Genomic DNA, 21645 nt, shown 5'->3' with positions numbered 1-21645 from the left:
ATATTAACACCAAAGCTTGTTTATATAGTTACGATTCTAAATTGGTAAAATTGAGACCCTTGGAATAATACTAGGGCCCAAAGAAGGGTTAAAATTAAAAAAAAAAAAGATATATAAAGGTGCAATACTTAAAATTCTTCTTCACAGGGAGTACCATGCTACAATTTGTGATATTACTACGCAAATATTCTAGAATAGTGTAGATCATAACTTATAAAGTTGTGACCCCAGACTACTGGGGCCACAAGAAGGGTTCAAAGTTTAACATAGATGTATAAAGGGAAAACATTTAAAATTCTTTTCAAGGATTAAAATGCTACCATTTGTGAAATTTCCCTGCAATCATCCTCAAATATTTGAGATTCTAAATTGTGAAAATTTTCTTCCCATGACAAATACTAGCGACTAAGAGGGGTTTAAATTCTAACAAAGAAATATGTAGAGAAATTCTTTAAATATCTTCTCCTCAAGAACAGCGAAGCAAAAATTTGTGGGACTACTATGCAAATATTCTAAGATAGTGTATATTTTAAATTGAAAAACCTGTCACCACACCGAAATTAACACTAGTGCCCATATATGGGTTGAGAGGTCAAAATTTAAACATATAGGGAAATGGTTTGAATTAAATTTGTGATATAACTATTCAAGCATTCTAAAAATAGAGTTGGAGAAGATTTTAAATTGTTCATACTGTGACGTGGACCACATTGGAAATAAACTTTCGAGCTTCCATGGGTTATCCTTGTACATGTATCATATTTGTTTATAGAATTATAATTATTTAATATTTAAACATAGTATTACAATATGTATGTTTATATGTATTGTGATATGATATTAAATAACTGTATCTATCTGTCTACCCCAAACACATACATGGTATCCAAGATGGGTTTGAAGTTCAAAATTGTGCATATAAGAAAATGTTTCAAAAGCCCTTTCCAACAAATGCATTGCTTTATTTAGTATTTTACAATATATTAGCATATTCATATCTTCATATCGTCATGTAACTTTTTTTGTAATTATGTATATTTCTCTTCACAATTAGCTTATCTTTAATAAGTTAAGGAAGTTAATTTTGGTCAGTTGATGCCTCTTAGATCTTAGGATATGATGTCTAAAAAGTAGGTTTTTTATATGTGGTATACTGTATTTTTAAATATTGGAATATAAGAGATATCTTAATACTTTGAAAAAAATTTTATTAAAGATTTCGAAATATAATGATACCAAAACTGTTGTTCAAGTAAGCGATGTGGCCTAAGGGTCTCTTGTTTAAAGTAAATCCACCTTCCTGTGACGTCATACATTTTACATAAACCATAAATTCATTAAAATTCTTGCAAGTAGATTTGTAATTTCTATGTTATGATAGGTGCACATCGAAAACTCAAATCATTGTTTACTTGGAGATATTTAATAAGTGTTTTTCATCCTTATATTCGACATAATTCAATAATGACAAAGGGAAATAACTCTTTTCTACTTTTCTCTAAGTGATATATCTTAATGCATTAATTTTTCTAATGTAAACAATTTTTTTCTTTTTTTTTTTTAATTAATTCGTTTTCTGGCAATGTAAGCAATAAAATTTAAATAGACAAACAAGTATCCATCCACTTATATTTAGTTTTTAAACAAAAGAAAGTGTGATTTTCAGATGATAATTTCAGCCTTTGGTTTTTATTACCTTACATCTTAAATAGTATGGATACATATATATTTATTTATTTTTTGATGAAATTCAAGTCCAATAAGTTAAAAAAAAAGTTAAGTTTTTAACTTTGAACCCATGATTTTATCGGTACGGAGTTACCTTAAATATGCATTTACAGATGTTGATGATATGTTTTGTTATAAGAGTAGAAAACACAATTATACATTTGTTCATGCAGAATGAATGGCCAGTATCAATCATCAGAGATATCTTATGATCATTTAAATAAATTGATTAAAAAATTGGAAGTTAATTTTGTAATTACAAGCACACAAAGTTTTCTCTTTCAAAAACTAGTTTAAAAAGAATAACTGGTCATGATGATTAATCAATATCTACTATATGTAACTAGCTTTCATTTCACCATAAAAACTTATTTAGAACAGAGAACCATCTTCAAATCAAAACATTAGACACTTGTGTTCTTAGCGCCTCGTTCTCCCACATTTTTTAGCTCGGTTCCATTGGAATTTGAATTGGATTTTCGCCTTGAAAAAAAAACAATACGAAAGAGATATGCAGTTGTGTAGAAATATAATTCCATAGCTTAGACCAACAAATGTTTAAACGTTATATAAAAGGTAACTCTTACTTCGATACGAAAATGTACACTATTAATCCTCCAGTGAAAAGTAATACGGTACAAAAGACGCCTGTAACACCAGTAAAAAGATAAAGAGATTAATACGATAAATGAGAAACATTGATAATTTAAATAGTCTCTATAAAGAAAATATTAAAACCAAAACTCAATAACTAGACAATTTACCCTCTAAACAATGCTTCCCTTGCCAGCCAATAGCACAATCACCCTGACAAAATCCAGAAACGTGATGACAGTCGTATGAAGTTTTGCAAAACTTGCTACATTGCATGTAGCACGCAATTCCGTAGTACCCATTGCTACAAACTGACAATTTGAAGTTTTAGACATTAAGATAAATTGAACGATTGATAGATACTTGAAGATTCATTAATATGGATTGTGTATGGTTTTTTTTTAATTCGATTGATCTTTTCATAATCAATTATCATCATTAAAGTTATCTTTTTTCGAGACGAATTCACATGTAATACTAATGTTATGCTTGTTTTATCTAATTGAAACATTATCTAAAAATGATGTTTTGCCCTCTTTGAACACTTGAAGATTAACCACTCTGAACCAAGTTTTCTATTTTTTTCTATAGAAGTCAACTATTATTTAACTTGACCTGAAAAAAATACTCTACGTAAATGTGAAATAAAAAAGCATGCCAATAATTTATGGACAGTTATATGTTTTTCTTTTTCAAATTTTTAATAAAAAAATATATAATACCTTCGGTACAATTTGGTGCTTTGTATCCAGGTTCACACCCATTTACACAAGTTCCGGTAACATGGTGACATGCTGTGTTGTTAAGACAATGTCCACACTCATTGCTACATCTTTCTCCATAATATCCATACCTACATTCTAACAAAATATCAGAAATTAAAAAAAAAATGTCTGAATATGCTCATTGATGCTTGAAAGTCATGTTGGTGAGAACAATACTCAAGAACGGTAAAAACCAAAGAAATACTAACGAATAATTCACACGAACATTTGAAAAATAACGTGTTGCAAACATTGGCTTTATATGTGTAACTCTCTTGTAAACAATTCTAATTACGCCAATATTTTCTGTATCAAAAATATATTATACATATACATGAATGTTCTTATCGGACACAAGCATTCACTTTTTGAGAATCAACTATTCAAACAGCAGAATATCGAAATAAAAATTAAGATTTTTTTAAACAAAATAAAAAAAATATTTATACACTTTTCATTAAACAATTTATTTAGATTAATTTTGTTTATTTTGTGTTACATTGTATTTGGGACATCGCATATTTGTACAGCTGCCATGTGTCACAATTAAGACTCGACTTAGAGACAAATTATTTTCGTACATCAACACTAACTCTCTTCAGGAACTGAAGAGATTTTTAGATAGTAATACATTGATTGCATTTTACGCCTTTGTAGCCACTGTCACACCCATTCATACAGGTTCCATCAATGTGATGGCATTGTTCTGACTTCACGCAATTTCCACATATTAAACTACAATTATCGCCGTACGTTCCGCCATCACAAGCTTATAACAGAGATATAAATTAATCATTTATCTGTGTGTGTACAACATGTCTATTAATTAATATGTGTATTTTCAAACAAACAAAAAAAAACACGAGATACTTTACTACAACATCTATCATGTATAACTTTGAATTAGTATTTAAAACTGATTATAATATACTAACTAATATATACTTATAATAATATCGACATATGTTCAAATGTTTTTCTTTTTGTGAACAAGTAGGTCAAGATATCGTTACATTAATCTGACATTCATAGTATTGACCTTTTATAAGCAACCATGGGTAAACATGTTCAATCTTAAGCATCATATTTTTGGAAAGTATAAATCATTTTTGATAACGTGCAAGTTTTTGGTTTGTAACATCTTTGCTAAATATGTTATGTTTTGCACATGGTAGCATACGGTATTTTTTAAAGACTGTATGGTAGATACCTTCTGTACATTTTGGAAAACGATAACCAGGGACACATCCTTCGGCACAAGTCCCAGTAATATGGTGACATGCTGAATTATCTTTACAATGTCCACAAATACCGTTGCATTGTTCTCCAAAATACCCAGATGAGCATTCTTTAGAAAAAAGGGAGAAAAAGCAATGTATATTGATAACTATGAACAAAGACGTTGGACTACAGAAAAACCTGTCTGTATGAAAACGATTTAATGTTACATCCCAGGATTATTACAAAACATTGAGTATTTCCTGTTCATTCTAATTTTTAACATTAGTTTTTGGCTTAAACGCTTTTCAACGCAACATATTCAAACAAAATCAAGCTTTACTAAAGTTTATGTGTAGAATAACGCTCTCGTGCTGTTATTTTAATCGAACATTAGCACGATGAATTATTTGTAGGTTGGGCCTATTCAATATTGATATTGATTCTTCTCCACGATTCTTCGCGCTTTACAGGTCTGCATGAATAATCTAAGATGAAAATTGTTTTGTGTTTTACAAGATATCAGATTATTTCAAAATATTGCAAAACTGCATTATATGCTTAACTTGTAATGCATATTTCCAGGACTAGAGATCTTATTAAACTAACAATAAGTTGTCACCTTCAATACATAGTAAACCCTGGTAGCCACTGTCACAACCATTCAAACACGTCCCGTTTATGTGATGACATTTCTCCGAATCGATACAGTTCCCACATGGTGAGCAACAGTTTTGACCGTAAACTCCGGGTGTGCAAGCTTTAATTAGATATTCAATGTTAAATTTGAAACCTGAATTGGTTATATATTTCAATTAACGATTACAACAATGATATGAAAGAAATGCTGAAAAATATATCTCAAACATTCCATAAATGAAGTTAGTTTTTTTCATACCTTTAATATTACTCACATGTATGTCGCGTACAAGTTTATTTAATGTTATTAAAATGCTTATTATTATTTATTTTTGGAAATTGATTAAGTAGGATAAATTTAAAGTATAATTGGGTTTCTATTTATTTAGAATGGAGTTTCTATGAAAAAAGGATTTAATACCCTCAGTACAGTTTGGCGCTTTGTACCCAGGTTCACACCCCTGAACACAGGCTCCAGTAATATGGTGGCAGACAGAGTTACCTATACAATGCCCACACTTGCTCTCACATTCCTTTCCATAAGTTCCATAGGCACACTCTGATCAATTATATATACGGAACACATTTTCATAATAAGCATCAGCATGTCTTGGTTATTACAATTACATTTTTATTTACAATCATATCACTGTTACACCAACTAAATTGATCAATAATATGAACAGCTTTACTGTTTTCATAAACTCCTTGTTTGAACTACTCTTTAGTTAAATTATTTTTGGGTGGCAATAAAAATATACACCATGTTTAATTGCATTTAGCAACATTCCGTATTTTTTGTTTTATTGTTTGTGATGAAGAAAAAAAAATGTATTACCGTCTTCACAATACAATCCTCTCCACCCGGGGTAACACCCGCTATCACACACGCCTGTTGTCTTGTTGCAGCTTTGACAAGTTACATTACAGTTCTCCTGACAATTTCGTCCGAAATAATGATCTTCACATTCTTTACAAATTGAGTAATACATATGTACATTAGTTTATTGTAATTTTTTTTGTAGAGGAAAAAATATTCGTTCTTTTGTTATTTTTGTTGGCAGTATAAATTAACGAAATTATGTCAATGACAAAATTTTAAACCAAGTTTAAATAAATCCATAGCTGATATGCGATCGTTGTTGTTATTACGATTTTGCGAAATTAAATGCCAACGAAATTGTATATGATTAAAAACAAAGAAACTTTACCCCAACAAAAATCTGTGTTTCTTCATTATGGATTTTAGTATTTGTCTAATTGTGACCACAAAAATCAATACATGTTTACCGTCAGTGCATAGTAAACCGTGGAATCCACTGTCACACCCATTCATGCACGTTCCGTTGATGTGATGGCATTGTTCCGTCTCAAAACAGTGTCCACACTGTTTGCTACAATTCTCTCCATATGTCCCAACTTCACAGGCTGCAAACAAAACGTTTTATAGCATGTTTTATCTCCCTCAATTATTCCCTATGCATTTCCTGACTTCCATGATATGGTATTCTTTGTCAAGTAAAGAGTATAATTTTACGAAACCATTTTAATGCAACGGGTGAAGTATGGAATTTAATTTTTATATTTCCGACCTACCACTTCCATATCGATGCAAAATTTAATAAAAAGCAATAAAAAAGAATCAAATACCTTCAGTACAGTTTGATGATTTATACCCAGGTTCGCACCCTTTATCGCAAATTCCAGTAATATGGTGGCATGCTGTCTGATTGAAGCAATGTCCACAACTGTTATTACACTGCTGACCAAAACTGCCGGGCATGCATTCTAATGAAGAAAACAAATGAAAAACGGCAATGCTCTTACTTGATTTTATAACCAAAATATGTTTTTGGGCGTATAAATACCTTACCTATTCCGTAGCAGAGAAAGATGTGAAGATACAAAGTAATTATACATCTACACATGTATGATCAATAACGTAACTCAATATTGATTAAAAAAATATTATTACCTTATTAAATTAAGAAATAACGTAACAAACCTTCTTCGCAGAAACTTCCCCTCCATCCGGAATGACATCCATTATCACAGACACCTGTTGTTTTGTTACAACTGTTACACGTTGTATTGCATATGTCCTTACAGTTTTGTCCAAAAAAGTAATCCTCGCATTCTAAAAAAAATCCAGATTTTCGTTTAATATTCATAATCATGGATAGTTTTTAATTTGAGTGGCATTTTGATTGTTTTTAATAGATTACAGTACACGTTTTATTATTCAGATACATAACGGATATCTACCATCAATGCACTTTAATCCTTGGTACCCACTATCACATCCATTCACACAGGTCCCGTTAATGTGGTGACATTGCTCTGACTCCAAACAGTTTCCACAGGGTGTGCTACAGTTCTTTCCATACATTTCCCCTTCACAAGCTGTAATAAGGAAAATGCAAAATAACATTATAACCTTTAGGTGCTTGGTTTTCTTTTTTAGTATAAAACACATAATCAAAGTACTGAAGTACTGTCGGGAGTTGATTTTATTGATTATTATCAATTTTAAAATCAACAATATGGTATTTTGCCTGGCAAGTAGTTTCTAATCCGTATTTGAATTACGCACATTTTTATAATATGAATTGTCAAACTTTTCCGACAGGAATTTCGAGAAAACCCCATATGAATCATGCTGTGTAATATTTAAAGATAGAATTAATTCCATCAAACTGTGTATCAGTAATCGAAATGTGTCTAAAAATTGTACACGTCTGGATCCAAGCAATATTGAACTTTAGTCTCGTTCAACCAGACGCTCGGCTGTCTCCGTTAATCTCTGACTACCAAGAGAGACTCTCTGCTTGTCGTAGATTTACGGAGACAGCCGAGCGTCTGGTTGAACGAGACTATATAGAACTTTGGCGTAGGAATACATACAATTACAAAAAACAATTAAATTGTTCGTACTATATAAAATCTGACTATTTTCAAGGTATTTATAAATACGTTTCTTTTGAAAAACTATGGTATAGTATACAGTACACCGAATTAATCTATTATTTTCAAGATATACGTCTTGTCAGCGGTGATAATTTGTGCTTAGGTCCAAACACTGTTTCACTTTCGGTTTGTCTGAGTAACTGCATAGGAGAGTTGATTAAAATCAACTCCCAAAAAAGGTACCGAAAGTAACATTTAATCAATCGTTTCAAAAAGTATTTTTTCATTACTTTTTTTTTTAACTCATAATAAGTAATTGCTACAGAATATTTCTAAACCTATTTAAGAAAACAAAGGGTATGTGAAGAAAATCATAGATCATCTGTATGAAATTGTACACATTTCTTTTAATCATTTGATGATTTTCCTTTAGGTCAACACAAAAATGGATAAAGAAAGATGAAGACTAAGTACATATTTAATTGAAACACAGCTTAATATTTTGAATAATTGCTGAAGTTTTAATTGAAGTTATTTGAATAATATCTGAAAAGTCATTAACCTTCGGTACAGCTTGGTGCTTGGTAACCTGGCTCGCACCCTTGTTCACAGACTCCAGTGACATGATGACATGTTGTTTGATGAAGGCAATGTCCACACTGACTACTGCATCCCTCGCCAAAAAATCCAAATGGACAATCTAAAGAAAACAACATAAATCAGTGAAGGAATTGTTACACAATCTTAAAAGTTATCCCTAATGGTAAGAAAATATTAAACTCATTATAACATAGCTATTGTTTTGCCTAATAGATATATCTTTATAACTGAATATTAACATATGTTTTTGTTTTAAGGATAAAAACAATTTTAAAATCACAATAATTATTGTTTTTGAAATTGGAAACAAAACTACCAGAAATCCATTATTGAAATTGAAGTTTTTAATGTGTAAAGAATTTTGCTTCTTTTTGAAAGTCGTTATATTAACAGTTGCTTTTAAAAAAAACATCCTCAATTATAAACAAAGTGTTACCATTTTGGCAATACTGTCCTGTCCATCCGGGATAACAGCCATTATCACATACACCTGTTGTCTTGTTGCAGCTTCTGCACGTTACATTACAGATATGCTCACAGTTCCGTCCAAAAAAGTTATCTTGACATTCTACAAGAAAGTGACAAACATTTTTTTTTTGCAATACGTAGTTGTAAAAAAAATAGTATTTTCCTCAAAAAACAACACTGTTACCTTCTGTGCAGTTTTGGCCTTGGTAACCACTGTCACACCCATTCATACAGGTCCCGTTGACATGATGACATTGCTCTGATTCAAAGCATTTTCCACAAGGTATACTGCAGTTATATCCGTACATGTCACCGTCACAGACTGTAACACAGTAGATAAAAAAAAAATTCAATCTCTTTTTTATTTTCTAAATTAAATGTTGTATTTATCTGTTACTGCACAGAATCACATCTCGTCACTGTTTAATACGAAATTAACAATGACTCATTCCCATATAAGAATTAATTATTTAATTGTTTGCATTATTTTGACATGTATACTCGTTAATCATTATATACAACACGATCAATCAAACGTATTTTACATCCATTAATTCACCACCCTGATGACGTTTGTAAAATATGTATACTTTTAACCACAGGATTCAATGTAGTCTTAAAGAATAAAATATCGAGCCAACAATGTCAAGTCAAATGACAACTTTCTTACACAAAAGTAAAATCTAATAAGTACTATTTTAATGTTACAAAGTATACCTTCAGTACAGTTGAGTGCTTGGTACCCAGGCTCACAACCTTGTTCACAGACTCCAGTGACATGATGACATGTTGTGTTGCTTAGACAATGCCCACAACTGTTGCCACATTCCTCTCCATAATATCCATCAGAACATTCTAAATAATTGATTATCTGTATTTAACTATGTGACAAATATTGATATGTGTTTGAAAAATCAAAATAACAACAGACATCAGCCAAATCAGTATAAAGAATTTAGAGAAAATGTATGCACTAAAAAACAGTTCAAAGTAAAGAAAAAAAAGAACTTATTCAAAAATCATAGCTGGTAGTTTTGTTGAATAAAAACTTTGTATACCGAATTTAGGCTCTATAAAATGACAACCTTACTTTCTGTACACAGAACACCTTGGTAGCCACTGTCACACCCGTTTATACACGTTCCGTTGATGTGATTGCACTGTTCCGACTCAAAACAGTGTCCACAAGGTAGGCTGCAATTTTCTCCATACTTTCCTCCGTCACAACCTTCATTAAAAAATTAATATTTGTTTTAGTTAATATGTATGAATAAGAAATGCCAAAAATGAAGAAATAAACTCAAATCTAAATAGATAACACCTATGCTTGATTTATCATAAAACTTAATCTTATCTGAAGGTGTGTGTGTGTGTGTACCATTTATAAGTTAATCAATCGAAAGTTATTTTCTGTGTAAATTTAGCTATATTGCTACTTTGAAGTTCAAACTGTGTCTTATATATCTAGAGAGTCACCTTCTGTGCAGTTTGGTTCTTGATAACCAGACTGACATCCTTCGTTGCATGATCCAGTTACATGGTGACATGTTGTGTTGTCTAGACAATATCCACAAATGCTTCCACACTCTTCCCCATAATATCCTGCTATACATTCTAAACGAACGAAATTTATCATTACTTCCACTGAATTTATGTTTTTTTTGGGCTTCTACTTTGAACAAAATGCAAAAATACTATCTTTGAATACTACTGTGTCTTTCATAGCTTACAAGATATTCATATATAAAATGCGTTGTAGATCCCAAAACAAAACATTACAAAATACATTGGTTAAATATTTGAAAAACAATATAAGATACATTACTGTTATATTTGTAAATATTTCAAAAATACAAATATTTAGAACTAATATTGTTAAATGTGCAGATATGCTTTAATTGTTATAATACATATCTACTCATTTATAGGTATTACTTTATTACTTACTTTCTTGGCCCGAGATTGTTGCATATTGTTAATAGGCTGTTACGTAACGGGAATTAGATGAAAAAAAAATACGCCAAATTTCCCGATATTAAGCAAGTTACTTCGGTGGTATTATTAGTGTACTTAGTAATTGGTATTGTATTGAAAATTAAATTACTTAGGCACAAAAATAAAGTTTTAACCTTCATGTTAGACAAAAAAAAATATTTGAAGGCGAATACGTCTTCTTGGCAGAAAATGTATTTAATGATTATATATATGTCTCAAAAGAGCATTCTCAAGTTTGAACAGATGAACTACCTTTGTGACAAAATTCTCCTCTCCATCCAGAAAGACATCCAGTGTCACATACGCCTGTCGATCTGTTGCAACTTTTACAAGTTGCATTGCAGCTACTGTTACAGTTTCGTCCGAAAAAGTTTTCCTCGCATTCTATAAAAAAGTTTGAAAACGGCGATAAAGGGTTCTGTATGTTGAATAAATGATAAGTTCTTTGTCATAATTTTTTATCAGCCAACATGTCGCTGTATATATTTACCCTCAGTGCAGCTGATCCCTTTGTATCCACGGTCACACCCATTTAAACATGTTCCGTTTACGTTATTGCATTGCTGCGACTCAAAACAGTGTCCACAAGGCGTACTACAATTGTCTCCATACATCCCATCAGTACAAGCTAACAATTTTAGTATATTTTCATTTCAAAATGATTAATATCCATACAGTGTCTGACTAACAGAAACCTCATAGATAGCAACTCAATGAAAATAGCAAGGATTAAGTGAATGACCATACAAGTATTTTAACATATCTTCAAATAAAAAGAAATTATTTCTTTTTCAAACAAATTACGCTGATGTCATAACATTGAAAAATATTTCGACTTTAACACGTTTTTGTTTTTTGCTTTCTTTTATTCAATGATAAATGTAATATCCGTTACCAATTGTACAGTTTATTCCTTGGTACCCAGGTTCACAACCTTTGAGACAATATCCAGTAATATGTTCACATGCGCCATTATCTAAACAGTGACCACATATGCTACCGCACTGTTCACCATAAAATCCGGCCTTACACTCTAATACAACAAAAATGACCTTTGTAGATGTATCACCATAAATCATATTAAAATTTTGTTTTACTAGAAATATTGTTGAATATTATACAGATTGGATCTATGTTGTGTTAACAAAGCTGCACATGTAAGTAAAATGTTTGCTTTTTTTTATACTGCAAACTTTGACAATTTAAAAATATATGTATTGACTTTCAAAATCAAAAGAAAACAACCGTATTTGAATTATTGTCCTGATGTTTTACCTTCTGTGCAGTGTAAACCATGGTAACCAATATCACACCCGCTCATACAGGTTCCGTTGATATGGTGACATTGTTCTGACATGATACAGTGTCCACAAGAGAGGTTACAATTTTGCCCATACATCAGACCTGTACATTCTGTAACAACAGCAAAAATAACATCTCCAATTAGTAATATAAATATATGACACTTAAAAAGGTTTATTGAAAATCTATTATGAATTTGACGATTATTTTAATTTGAGATTCAACAGTTTAGTGCAAATATATCCTAAACAATATTCTAGTACTAAACTCATTAAATGTGATATGATAAAGACTGCTCAAAACCAAACGTGCTCAAGATCCATCGAATGGATGATTCAATGGTTTGACAAATGTTCAGCGATAATTTACCTAAATTGAACATTTCATTGGTATTGGAACAAGGTGTTTTGAACACTTTGAAGCAAATTTCTTTCAAAAGCAAATTTTTTTTAGATTTACTCGATAGAGATATTTACCCTCAGTGCAGTTGTGCTCTTGATACCCGGGTTCACATCCCTCAGAACATGTTCCATTCACATGATGACAGTTTGTGTTGTTTAGACAATTACCACAGTTATTGCTGCAATGTTCGCCATAAAGTCCAGCTGGACATTCTAAAGAAATGAACATTTAAATTATATATTATCTTAAGAATATCATGAACATTTTTGTTTTAGGGGAAGATCCTACCAATTAATTGTTTAACACCAAGAGTTAAAAAATGTATACAAATTTTGTTTGTCAATTTACAAATTATACATGGGAATCGTTAAAGAAAATATTGAACTATGAGGCTGTATGTCCATTTTTCTTCACTATTACCTTTTACGAAAAGATCAACATGAGGTAATTGAAGGAAGACAAACACTATCTTATGGGTAAATACCTGTTTCACAAAATTCCCCTTCCCATCCAGCATAACAGCCGTTATCACAAACACCTGTACTTTTGTTGCAGCTTTTACACGTTACATTGCATTCTTCTTTACAATTTAGTCCAAAGTAGTTTTCATCACATTCTTTCATAAGAGTTAAAAACATTACAATTACAATGTTTTAACACAAAAAGACAATTATCATTTATCATTAGGGGGAAAACTCACCTGTTGTACATAATAAACCTTGGTACCCGCTGGTACAACCTTTCAAACACGTCCCATTTATATGGTGGCACTGTTTTGACTCGTAGCAACTACCACAAGGTACATTACAGTTATCTCCGTACATTCCACCATCACAAACTAATGAAAAATGACAAGTACACAAAACATTTTAGGCTTGAAGTGTTCATTTTTTCGCCATGTACAATTTGATCTTTAAATAAATTGGTTGATTATTGTATAATTTCATTTTTTTTAAGTTCTCTGCTGTAGGAAAAAAGAATATATATCTTATGTTTTAAGTTGAATCATACCTATACTACAGTTGGGTGCTCGGTAACCAGACTCACAACCTTGATCACAGATTCCCGTGACATGGTGACATGCTGTGTTGTTTAGACAATGCCCGCAACTATTGCTGCACGCATCTCCATAAAAGCCAACCATGCATTCTATTGATATTGATGTTTTCACAAATGATAAATACGCTATTGAAGTACTGTTAATACACATACAACCGTATATAGGTTTGAAACAAGATACCTAAATACATTTACAGTGTAGACTCATGTAAGAATGAACATAAAGTAATTGGAATCTTGACATTTGGTAAAATACGTGAGTGTATGATAGGATAATTGACGAAAATATTCATACATCATTTAAATCAAGACAATGTTTGCTAAACCTGTATGACTTTTGATGATGATTAGAAATTAATCAAACACTTTTTGAGTGAATATATTGTACATTCTCCTGTATGCCAATTCATTAAAAGTTATTAGATAAGGTCCATTTTTGTCCTTTGAATGAAACAAAATTGCTAAAATACATTAACATCCAAACAAAATTGAATTCAAAATTCAGGAAAAGAAGATTGAATTTATTATCCTATATGCATATTCTTTAAATCATATTAAATTTGATATAAGCAATAGTGTTGGATAAGACATGACTTCAAATGGAATGTGCAAAAAGGTATTTTCTTATCAAATGCTTGTCATTTCTCAATTGTAACGGAATTATCTGATCCGCACCAAACCAATAATATTCAAAATACTGAAGTACTGACGGGAGTTGATTTTATCGATTATCATTTATTCAAAATCAACGATATGTGATTTTGCATGGCAAGTAGTATCAGTAATCAAAATATTTCTGAGAAATTGTATGGATCCAGGCAAGATTGATCTCTTGTCTTGTTCAACCAAACGCTCGGCTGTCTCCGTTTATCTCCAACAAGCAAGAGAGACTCTGTTTTGTCGGATATTAACGGAGACAGCCAAGCGTCTGGTTGAAAGAGACTACATTGAACTCTATCGTAGGTATACATACGACTTTAAAAAATATCTAAATTGTTTGTACAATTTAAAATCTTATTATTTTCATGGTATTAATAAATGAGTTTTCCTGAAAAACAATGCTTTAGAATACATAGCATCGAATTAATCGATTATTTTCAAGAACTAAGTGTTGTCAGCGGTATTGATTTGTGCTAAGGTCCAAACACTGTTTCACTTTCGTTTTGCCCGAGTAGGTGCATAGGAGAGTTGATTAAAATCAACTCCAGAAAACTCATTCTTATTATACTGGTATTTAATGGAACTCCAAGTATTATCAAAGATAAGTAAAATCGTTATTTTTGTAGAAATAATCTAGATTATTATAATATCTTAACACAATAATTAAATGTTATATTTATACCATTAAATGCTAACATTAAATTTCAAATCAGAATTGAAATGTCGTCAAAATGTATACTTGTCGATTCTCTTTTCCTAAATATCGACAAAATTTTCTCCTCATCATAAAAGTTTACGTTTAAAAAATGATTGAATCAAAGATTTCCTCTTGTTAAAATTGGCAATTTGACAAAAAAACCTAATTTGACGGGAAAAGCCGCAGTTTACTGGACAAATAACAGGAAAATGTTTTCAACGAGAGGTGACTGTCGAGGTAACTTTTAACATTATGAGACTAAATGTTTTACCCTGTTGACAGTACTGCCCACTCCATCCAGGATAACACCCATTATCACATACACCCGTTGTTTTATTACAGTTTCTGCACGTTTCATTGCATCTTTCACGGCAATTCTGTCCAAAATAGTTGTCCTCACATTCTTTTAAAACAAAAAAAATTATTTAAGTACATTTTAATAAGAAAGTTTACGAGAAAAAAATTAATGCTTCGTTCATATTATGAGCTAACCGTCTGTGCAATTTGATCCTGTAAAGCCGCTATCACACCCATTCATACAGGTTCCGTTTATATGATGGCATTGTCGTGACTCCAGACAGTGCCCACAAGGTATGGCACAACCATCCCCGTACATTCCACCGTCACATGCTGTAATAAAAAACCTTATCATGATAAAACGTCATAGCATGTGGTAAATTTATTTACTGAAGTAACTGCTTTTATATATTCATATCAATCAAGTGTTGCAAATATAAACATTCTGAATCATTACAGAAACTTATTTAAAATTCAACTTTAAATTATTGTTTTAAAAATAGGAAATGTGCATCTCATTATCCGGAAGAAAAAAAAATAAAGTGGTAGAAAATTACTTGCATACCTAATGTGTTTTAAGTCATTTACGGTGAGAAGATTGCTTTTATTTCAGCCTCATGTTGTGTTTTAATTATGTAAATGCAATCGTTTTCAGTATTTTTAAAAGTTTAAACGATGAAAAGTAAAAGGTAGGAAGTAGACAATGTTTTTAAAATGCTGCACATAGTTAATTGATTACGTTATCACGCTGTCTACTTCTAAATTTCACTTCCTTATTTACTATATATATAGATACAACTGCATGTTGATTGAATCCCTGAAAAAACCCCAGTAGTCAACCGTATTACCAGATATTGACAATAATTGCAAATTATGAGACAAGCATATTGCTAATATTTAACAGGTTTTAGAGGAGGGGTATCTAAATCCAGGACGACTTACAATCGATTATTAAAATGAAAATATTTCTCATAAAAAGTTTTAATCTCACCTGTATTACACATAACGCCTTTCCATCCAGCTTTACAACCAAACTCACAGACACCTGTCGTTTTGTTACAGCTTCTGCAGTTTTCATTGCACGTGTATCTGCAGTTTGGTCCAAAATGGTTAGTGTCACATTCTAATGAAAAATATCAGGATTGAATATATGATCCTTGTCTGTTCCCCTACATGAACGTGTAATATTCAAAACGTTACCTTCTGTGCAACTGGAGCCCTGGTACCCACTGTCACACCCATTCATACACGTTCCATTTATATGATGACATTGCTCTCTGGTAAGGCAATGCCCACATGAGATACTACAATTTTCTCCGTACATATGATTTGTACAATCTGAAAGCCAGTATAAATTGTAAGACTCTATTGCTGTGTAAAAGTGAATATAGTATTATATCTAAACGAAGGGTATAGAACAAAGTGTGTATTATGTAGAATTAGTAAATATAATAATAATTACAATCTCCACAATTGTTGCCCTGCCAGCCTGGATAACAACCCCGGTCACATGCACCATCGACATTGTTACACCCTTTACAAGTGTTGAAACATTGTGAGGCACAATCTTGTCCAAAGAATCCATAGTTGCATTCTTCAAACATAAACCAAACAATTTTTATAAACCTTGACCCTTTAAATATAACTCGTATAAACAGGTATATCACTAGTAAATCTCCTTGTGAAAACAATTACAAATCATTTTATTGACACTGCCATTTCGAAGCCCTACAATCTTTGCAAAGGTTGCAAAAAACCTAATTCCCTAATCAGTGTGCATAATTACCTAATTCACACTGATGACCTTGATAACCCGCTTTACATCCCTCGCAGGTGCCTGTCTCTGTGTGACAATACCGGCAGTTGGCATCTGGGCATGGAATGGAACAGTTTGTTCCGTAATATCCAATTCTAGGGCAGCCTGAAACAAAGTCTTTATTTTGTTTCAACAATATTACATTTCCTAATTCATCACACTATGCTTGTATTTCAATGCTTAAATATCATACTTTTGTAAAGGTAGATTATCATTACTTCAAAAAAAAGTTCTAATGTCTTTATGTACTGTATACATGTATGTATATAAAAGGAACACCGATAGAAGGGATATATTTATTGCATTGTCAGTAGCTGCTATATCACTAGGCCTTCGTTAATTGAACAATTTCATTATCTTTTTCTTATTAAAATCTTCGTACCGGCACACGCATTTTGGTTCTTAAGTTGCATCTTGTACCTTTCATCATATTTTTCGACATTATTTACATCTTTAGCATAAAAACTACGAAATTAAACAGATTTGTTTGTTTTAATTAATTGAAATCAACTTAGATTATGTCACCTTACCAAAAACCTCTAGTTCACAAAGCTCATTAAACGCATAGGAAGAATAATCGGCAGGGTAGGTAACACCTAATAGTCTCTCGTTGTAGTAGATAACGTATTGTCCATGTAAAGGACAGGTGATGGTGAATATAGCAGGTATAGTATCTCTCGTAAAGTTTTCGTCTTTGAAACACCGTCTTCCTTGTAGTCTGTCTGTTGTATTGGAGACGTATACAGAAAACCCTAAAAATCTTGCTGTGTACCCATTATTTCTATCTGGAAGTAGCAAAATATAGATTAATAAGAGAATGTGTTGCAGCCTTCTTATATTCGTAAGCAACTATAGAAATGATAGTCGCTAAAAATACTAATTATTTGATTTATTTACTGAAAAAAGTGAATAAAGTCACTACCCAAGTCTTGTTTTTGATATGATGTTATTGAATAATCAATCATAAAAACAATTTGAGGTACCCACCCCACGTAACATTGTCCGTCCTGTAATATATGGTTATATGATGGATGCTGTGGATGGTGCCAAAGTCCACCCACCACTGAGCTGTACGTTGGTCATTAGCTGACAATGTACATTGACCGTTCAATCCTCTAAAATCTGATTTGAGTCCATCTACGGCATTACTGGCATCAAATCTGTCGTCACCCGGATGGTACTGGTAAAGCTGGTAAGCTGGTTTGTTGAGGGCAATATTCACTTTGAATGTAGACAGGCACACTAATCAAATTTGATATTTAACAAAAGAAGCACAATGAAAACATCTTTTTGGCGTGTGTCAATTTTTTGGGGCGTGAACATTTTCGCATATTGTAATTGTAGAATGGGTGTCTATAAATATTGCTAACAAAGCACATAAAACCATTGCAGAAAAATATTCCGAAAAAACGTCACTTTATAAGGAATGAACAACATTGGTCAGTTTAAGAGTAACATAACCTCAACATTTTAAGTTGGCAATCAAATGGGTATTAATTTTTCTTTAAAGAAATAGTTTAAAATCTAACAAAACTGAGTTAATAAAATTAATCTTAAGGCATCTCATTCCTAACGTTTTCATTTCATTGCGAGATGATCAGTACCTTGTAAATGAATATGATTTTATTTTTTTTAATTACCAGAATCATTATTATTCTAAAATAACACAACATTGATCAAGAAAATGAATTTGAACTCAAGAAACAAACAAGTTTGGGGGGAACTATTTTTTCGTGCGGAAGTTTTTTTTTAGACGAAAATGACAGATACAAGCAATTAAATGAATTTTCAATATACTTTTCTTTTTATTATTCTAAATTCATTATTCTCATTTGTAACATCTGATTCGTTTTAAAACCTTTTTATAGGCTTCTTCATTTCATGTACAAAATTAAATCTTTAAAGAGTGATAGACATTTAGAATAAATTAATGCAAATATATAAATGTTTGAACAATAAATGTTTGAATTTTTAAAGCCAAATTTTGCGAGAATTTTATCGTAGGAGCCCTTTAGCTAAAATTTGACACCTTTGACCACCATGCTTTATTATGTCAAAATGATACTAAATAGATATTAAGACAAACAAAAAGTCTTTATTTAAACTTAAATTGTAACTATTATAGAAATTGTCTACTTTAAGTGCAAAAAGGTCAAACAAAAAACTATGCAGTTTCAAACAATTTTTTTCGCAATTCCTCTATTCCGCATGGCCACTGTGCATAATTAAAAACAATGTTTAAAGGAGAAAGTTTGCTTATTCAAAATACTGACAACAAAACTTAATCATATTTTAATTGCATTTTAGGTTCAAAAAGGTCAAACGCAGAGAAATGAATACTGACTCCCTTTACCTTTGTATTTTTAAGTGTGTTTTGACTACAGATTATTGATACAAGAACCTTGATTCACTAAGAAAACTAAAAAACTGTTTGTTTAGTTGTATAGAACAAAAAGCGAAGAGAAAGACAGAGACGAAGAGAAACAGAGTATTGGGGACAATCAGATACAGACAGGGAGAGACAGAGGGAAGAAACAAAAGTAAAATTATATCAATAAAAATGGCTTTCATTATCACTCAAGTTGGCATTAATTTATCCAACTGATGGTTGACTTAACATTAAATGAGTATCAAGACTATGCCGTCCTTTGATCATTCATTCGATTTAAGTGCCTTGTTTTATCATGTGATTGTATCATTTTGCCATTACCACATTACCCAAAGGACCCCACCTACATTTTAAGAATGATGATTTTAAATAGCATTCATCAACAACACAATGTTTAAAAAACTAGTTTATGTACTAGACTTCTAACATTTTTTCTTATATGATTACATAAAGAGAGAAACAAAAGGGACCCACCATAAGCATTGGTAAAAGCCAACAGTCCCAACAATGGTATCAGTGGATTCATGTTTTTAAACATGCACGTATTGGGAGCAGGAAATTATATATATTTTTGAAACAAAAGGTGTCATATAGCAGGAAGTGTTATCGTATAGGAAGTAAAATATACGATAAAAAGGAACAATAAAGAAAAGATACGAAAATGAATTTAAAATCTCTGTTATAAGTTTTTTGCGCATTTACTTGAAAAAATTAAATATCATATGATTCAACATCTGTACAATATCAGTTATATCATTTCACCTATCAGATGTCACATCAGACAAATTTTAAGCTACTTTTCATAATTTGATAATGAACTGTAGACCAGGACATATTTATAAACTATATTATTCATGTACATACAACATCATTTCTGTAACAGTGCCAATACGAAAAATTCCTTTTAAAAAAGGGAGGAAGAAATTGTTAATATAATATTTTTTATACAAGATATACAGTAATTTCTAACATTTGGAGATGTGACCACCTTTTCATCTGTCTTAAAAAATGCCATCTTTTTTTTAAGACGCGCTTTTTTAAAACTAACATTAACATTAAAGTAACATTACTATATTAACTGCTGTTGAAACTTGAAGGAATATATAACTTTGTTTTGGATGTCATTGCTGTTATCTCTCAGTATTTTAAATTATATATATACACACGGTAAACAGCAGTTAAATCAAACTTGTATCAGATCAGGTTTGTTTTGTTATTTTATAACTATGAAATACTCCCTTAGTAAAGGAATTGATGAACAATACACTCTTTTTTTTCAATTAAAACAAAGATATCATGTTTAATGTTTTTAAATAGTAACATATGATAATTTTTAATCTCATTATAAATAAAATGCTATTTTACACCTCTAAAGAAAAATACGTTACCTAATCATATCTTATATTGTTCCCTTAACATCTTTTTTACATGTTCAGCCCATTAACCACAAATATAACCGTTTTTAACCGTCATAAAAGAATATATTAAGAATGACTAAGGTAATGGCCTACCTGTTCATTCTTCGTGACACACCTGTGTTTTAAATAGATAAGATCGGTTTTGTTTATAAATTTTCCCATTTGTAATCAAAGGCTGAATTTATATTGATGTTTAAAAATTGATGTGTATGTTTGTTTTATTTAATATGTTAAGCAGAAAATTACATGATTTTATTCTAAGTCAAGTTTACAAATACACAAAAATAGATATATTATTACAAACGAGAGACAATTCTACGTAAAAAGCAAAATACATATTTGTTCAATACTCAAGTCTAAATGACACATACAGACGCTGAGAGATGTAAACACCTTATAATGCACGGAAATAAAACACAGGAAAAACCCCTTAAAAATAGAAAAGACTTAACAAAAGACAAAAATAGTATACACGCGTAAAAGAGAAGTAAAAAACAAAAATACGACGTAAAACACAAAATACAAGGAACAGTAAATATGATTAAATCAAAACAAATATAAATTAATATCATCATTATATGATACGGATAAATAAATAGGAAGGTTTCATGTACGTAAAATTTTAAACATTAAGTAAATAAAACGGGTTCCTGCAGCCCTGCCAATGTGACGCTTGTGAAAAAGAGAGTATC

The 21645-nt window shown here is 31.1% G+C and overlaps 1 protein-coding gene across 1 annotated transcript; it reads right to left on the bottom strand.

Annotated features, from left to right (window-relative positions):
* Positions 1-2433: 2433 nt before the first annotated feature.
* On the bottom strand, positions 2434-20061 carry LOC128172330 (multiple epidermal growth factor-like domains protein 6). Its single transcript, XM_052838120.1, has 34 exons — positions 20010-20061; positions 18134-18367; positions 17677-17931; positions 17117-17251; positions 16793-16924; positions 16531-16668; positions 16322-16453; positions 15526-15663; positions 15305-15436; positions 13629-13766; positions 13318-13455; positions 13102-13233; positions 12692-12829; positions 12189-12326; positions 11809-11946; positions 11404-11541; positions 11166-11297; positions 10395-10532; positions 10009-10146; positions 9636-9773; positions 9103-9240; positions 8887-9018; positions 8413-8550; positions 7209-7346; positions 6949-7080; positions 6594-6731; positions 6234-6371; positions 5782-5913; positions 5365-5502; positions 4927-5064; positions 4297-4434; positions 3718-3855; positions 3045-3182; positions 2434-2633 (listed from the first exon to the last, which is right to left on the bottom strand). Coding segments are annotated over exons 1-33 (4494 nt in total). The 3' UTR covers positions 2434-2633; positions 3045-3180.
* Positions 20062-21645: the final 1584 nt, after the last annotated feature.

The sequence above is a fragment of the Crassostrea angulata genome, chromosome 2 (genome assembly GCF_025612915.1).
Source record: "Crassostrea angulata isolate pt1a10 chromosome 2, ASM2561291v2, whole genome shotgun sequence".
In the NCBI taxonomy this organism is placed as follows: Eukaryota; Metazoa; Mollusca; class Bivalvia; order Ostreida; family Ostreidae; genus Magallana; species Magallana angulata.
Note: the sequence above shows the minus strand (reverse complement) of the source record. Positions and strands in the feature narration are given on the sequence as shown.

What these genes read in the sequence shown, in the direction of transcription:
- LOC128172330 (XM_052838120.1), bottom strand. Translation starts at nt 20,061, where the DNA reads ATGAATCCACTGATACCATTGTTGGGACTGTTGGCTTTTACCAATGCT. An exon ending in GGCTTTTACCAATGCTTATG is followed by an intron (nt 18,368 to 20,009) that starts GTGGGTCCCTTT and finishes CTACATTCAAAG; the next exon opens with TGAATATTGCCCTCAACAAA. An exon ending in AGCACTCAACTGTACTGAAG is followed by an intron (nt 9,241 to 9,635) that starts GTATACTTTGTA and finishes ACTGTGTTACAG; the next exon opens with TCTGTGACGGTGACATGTAC.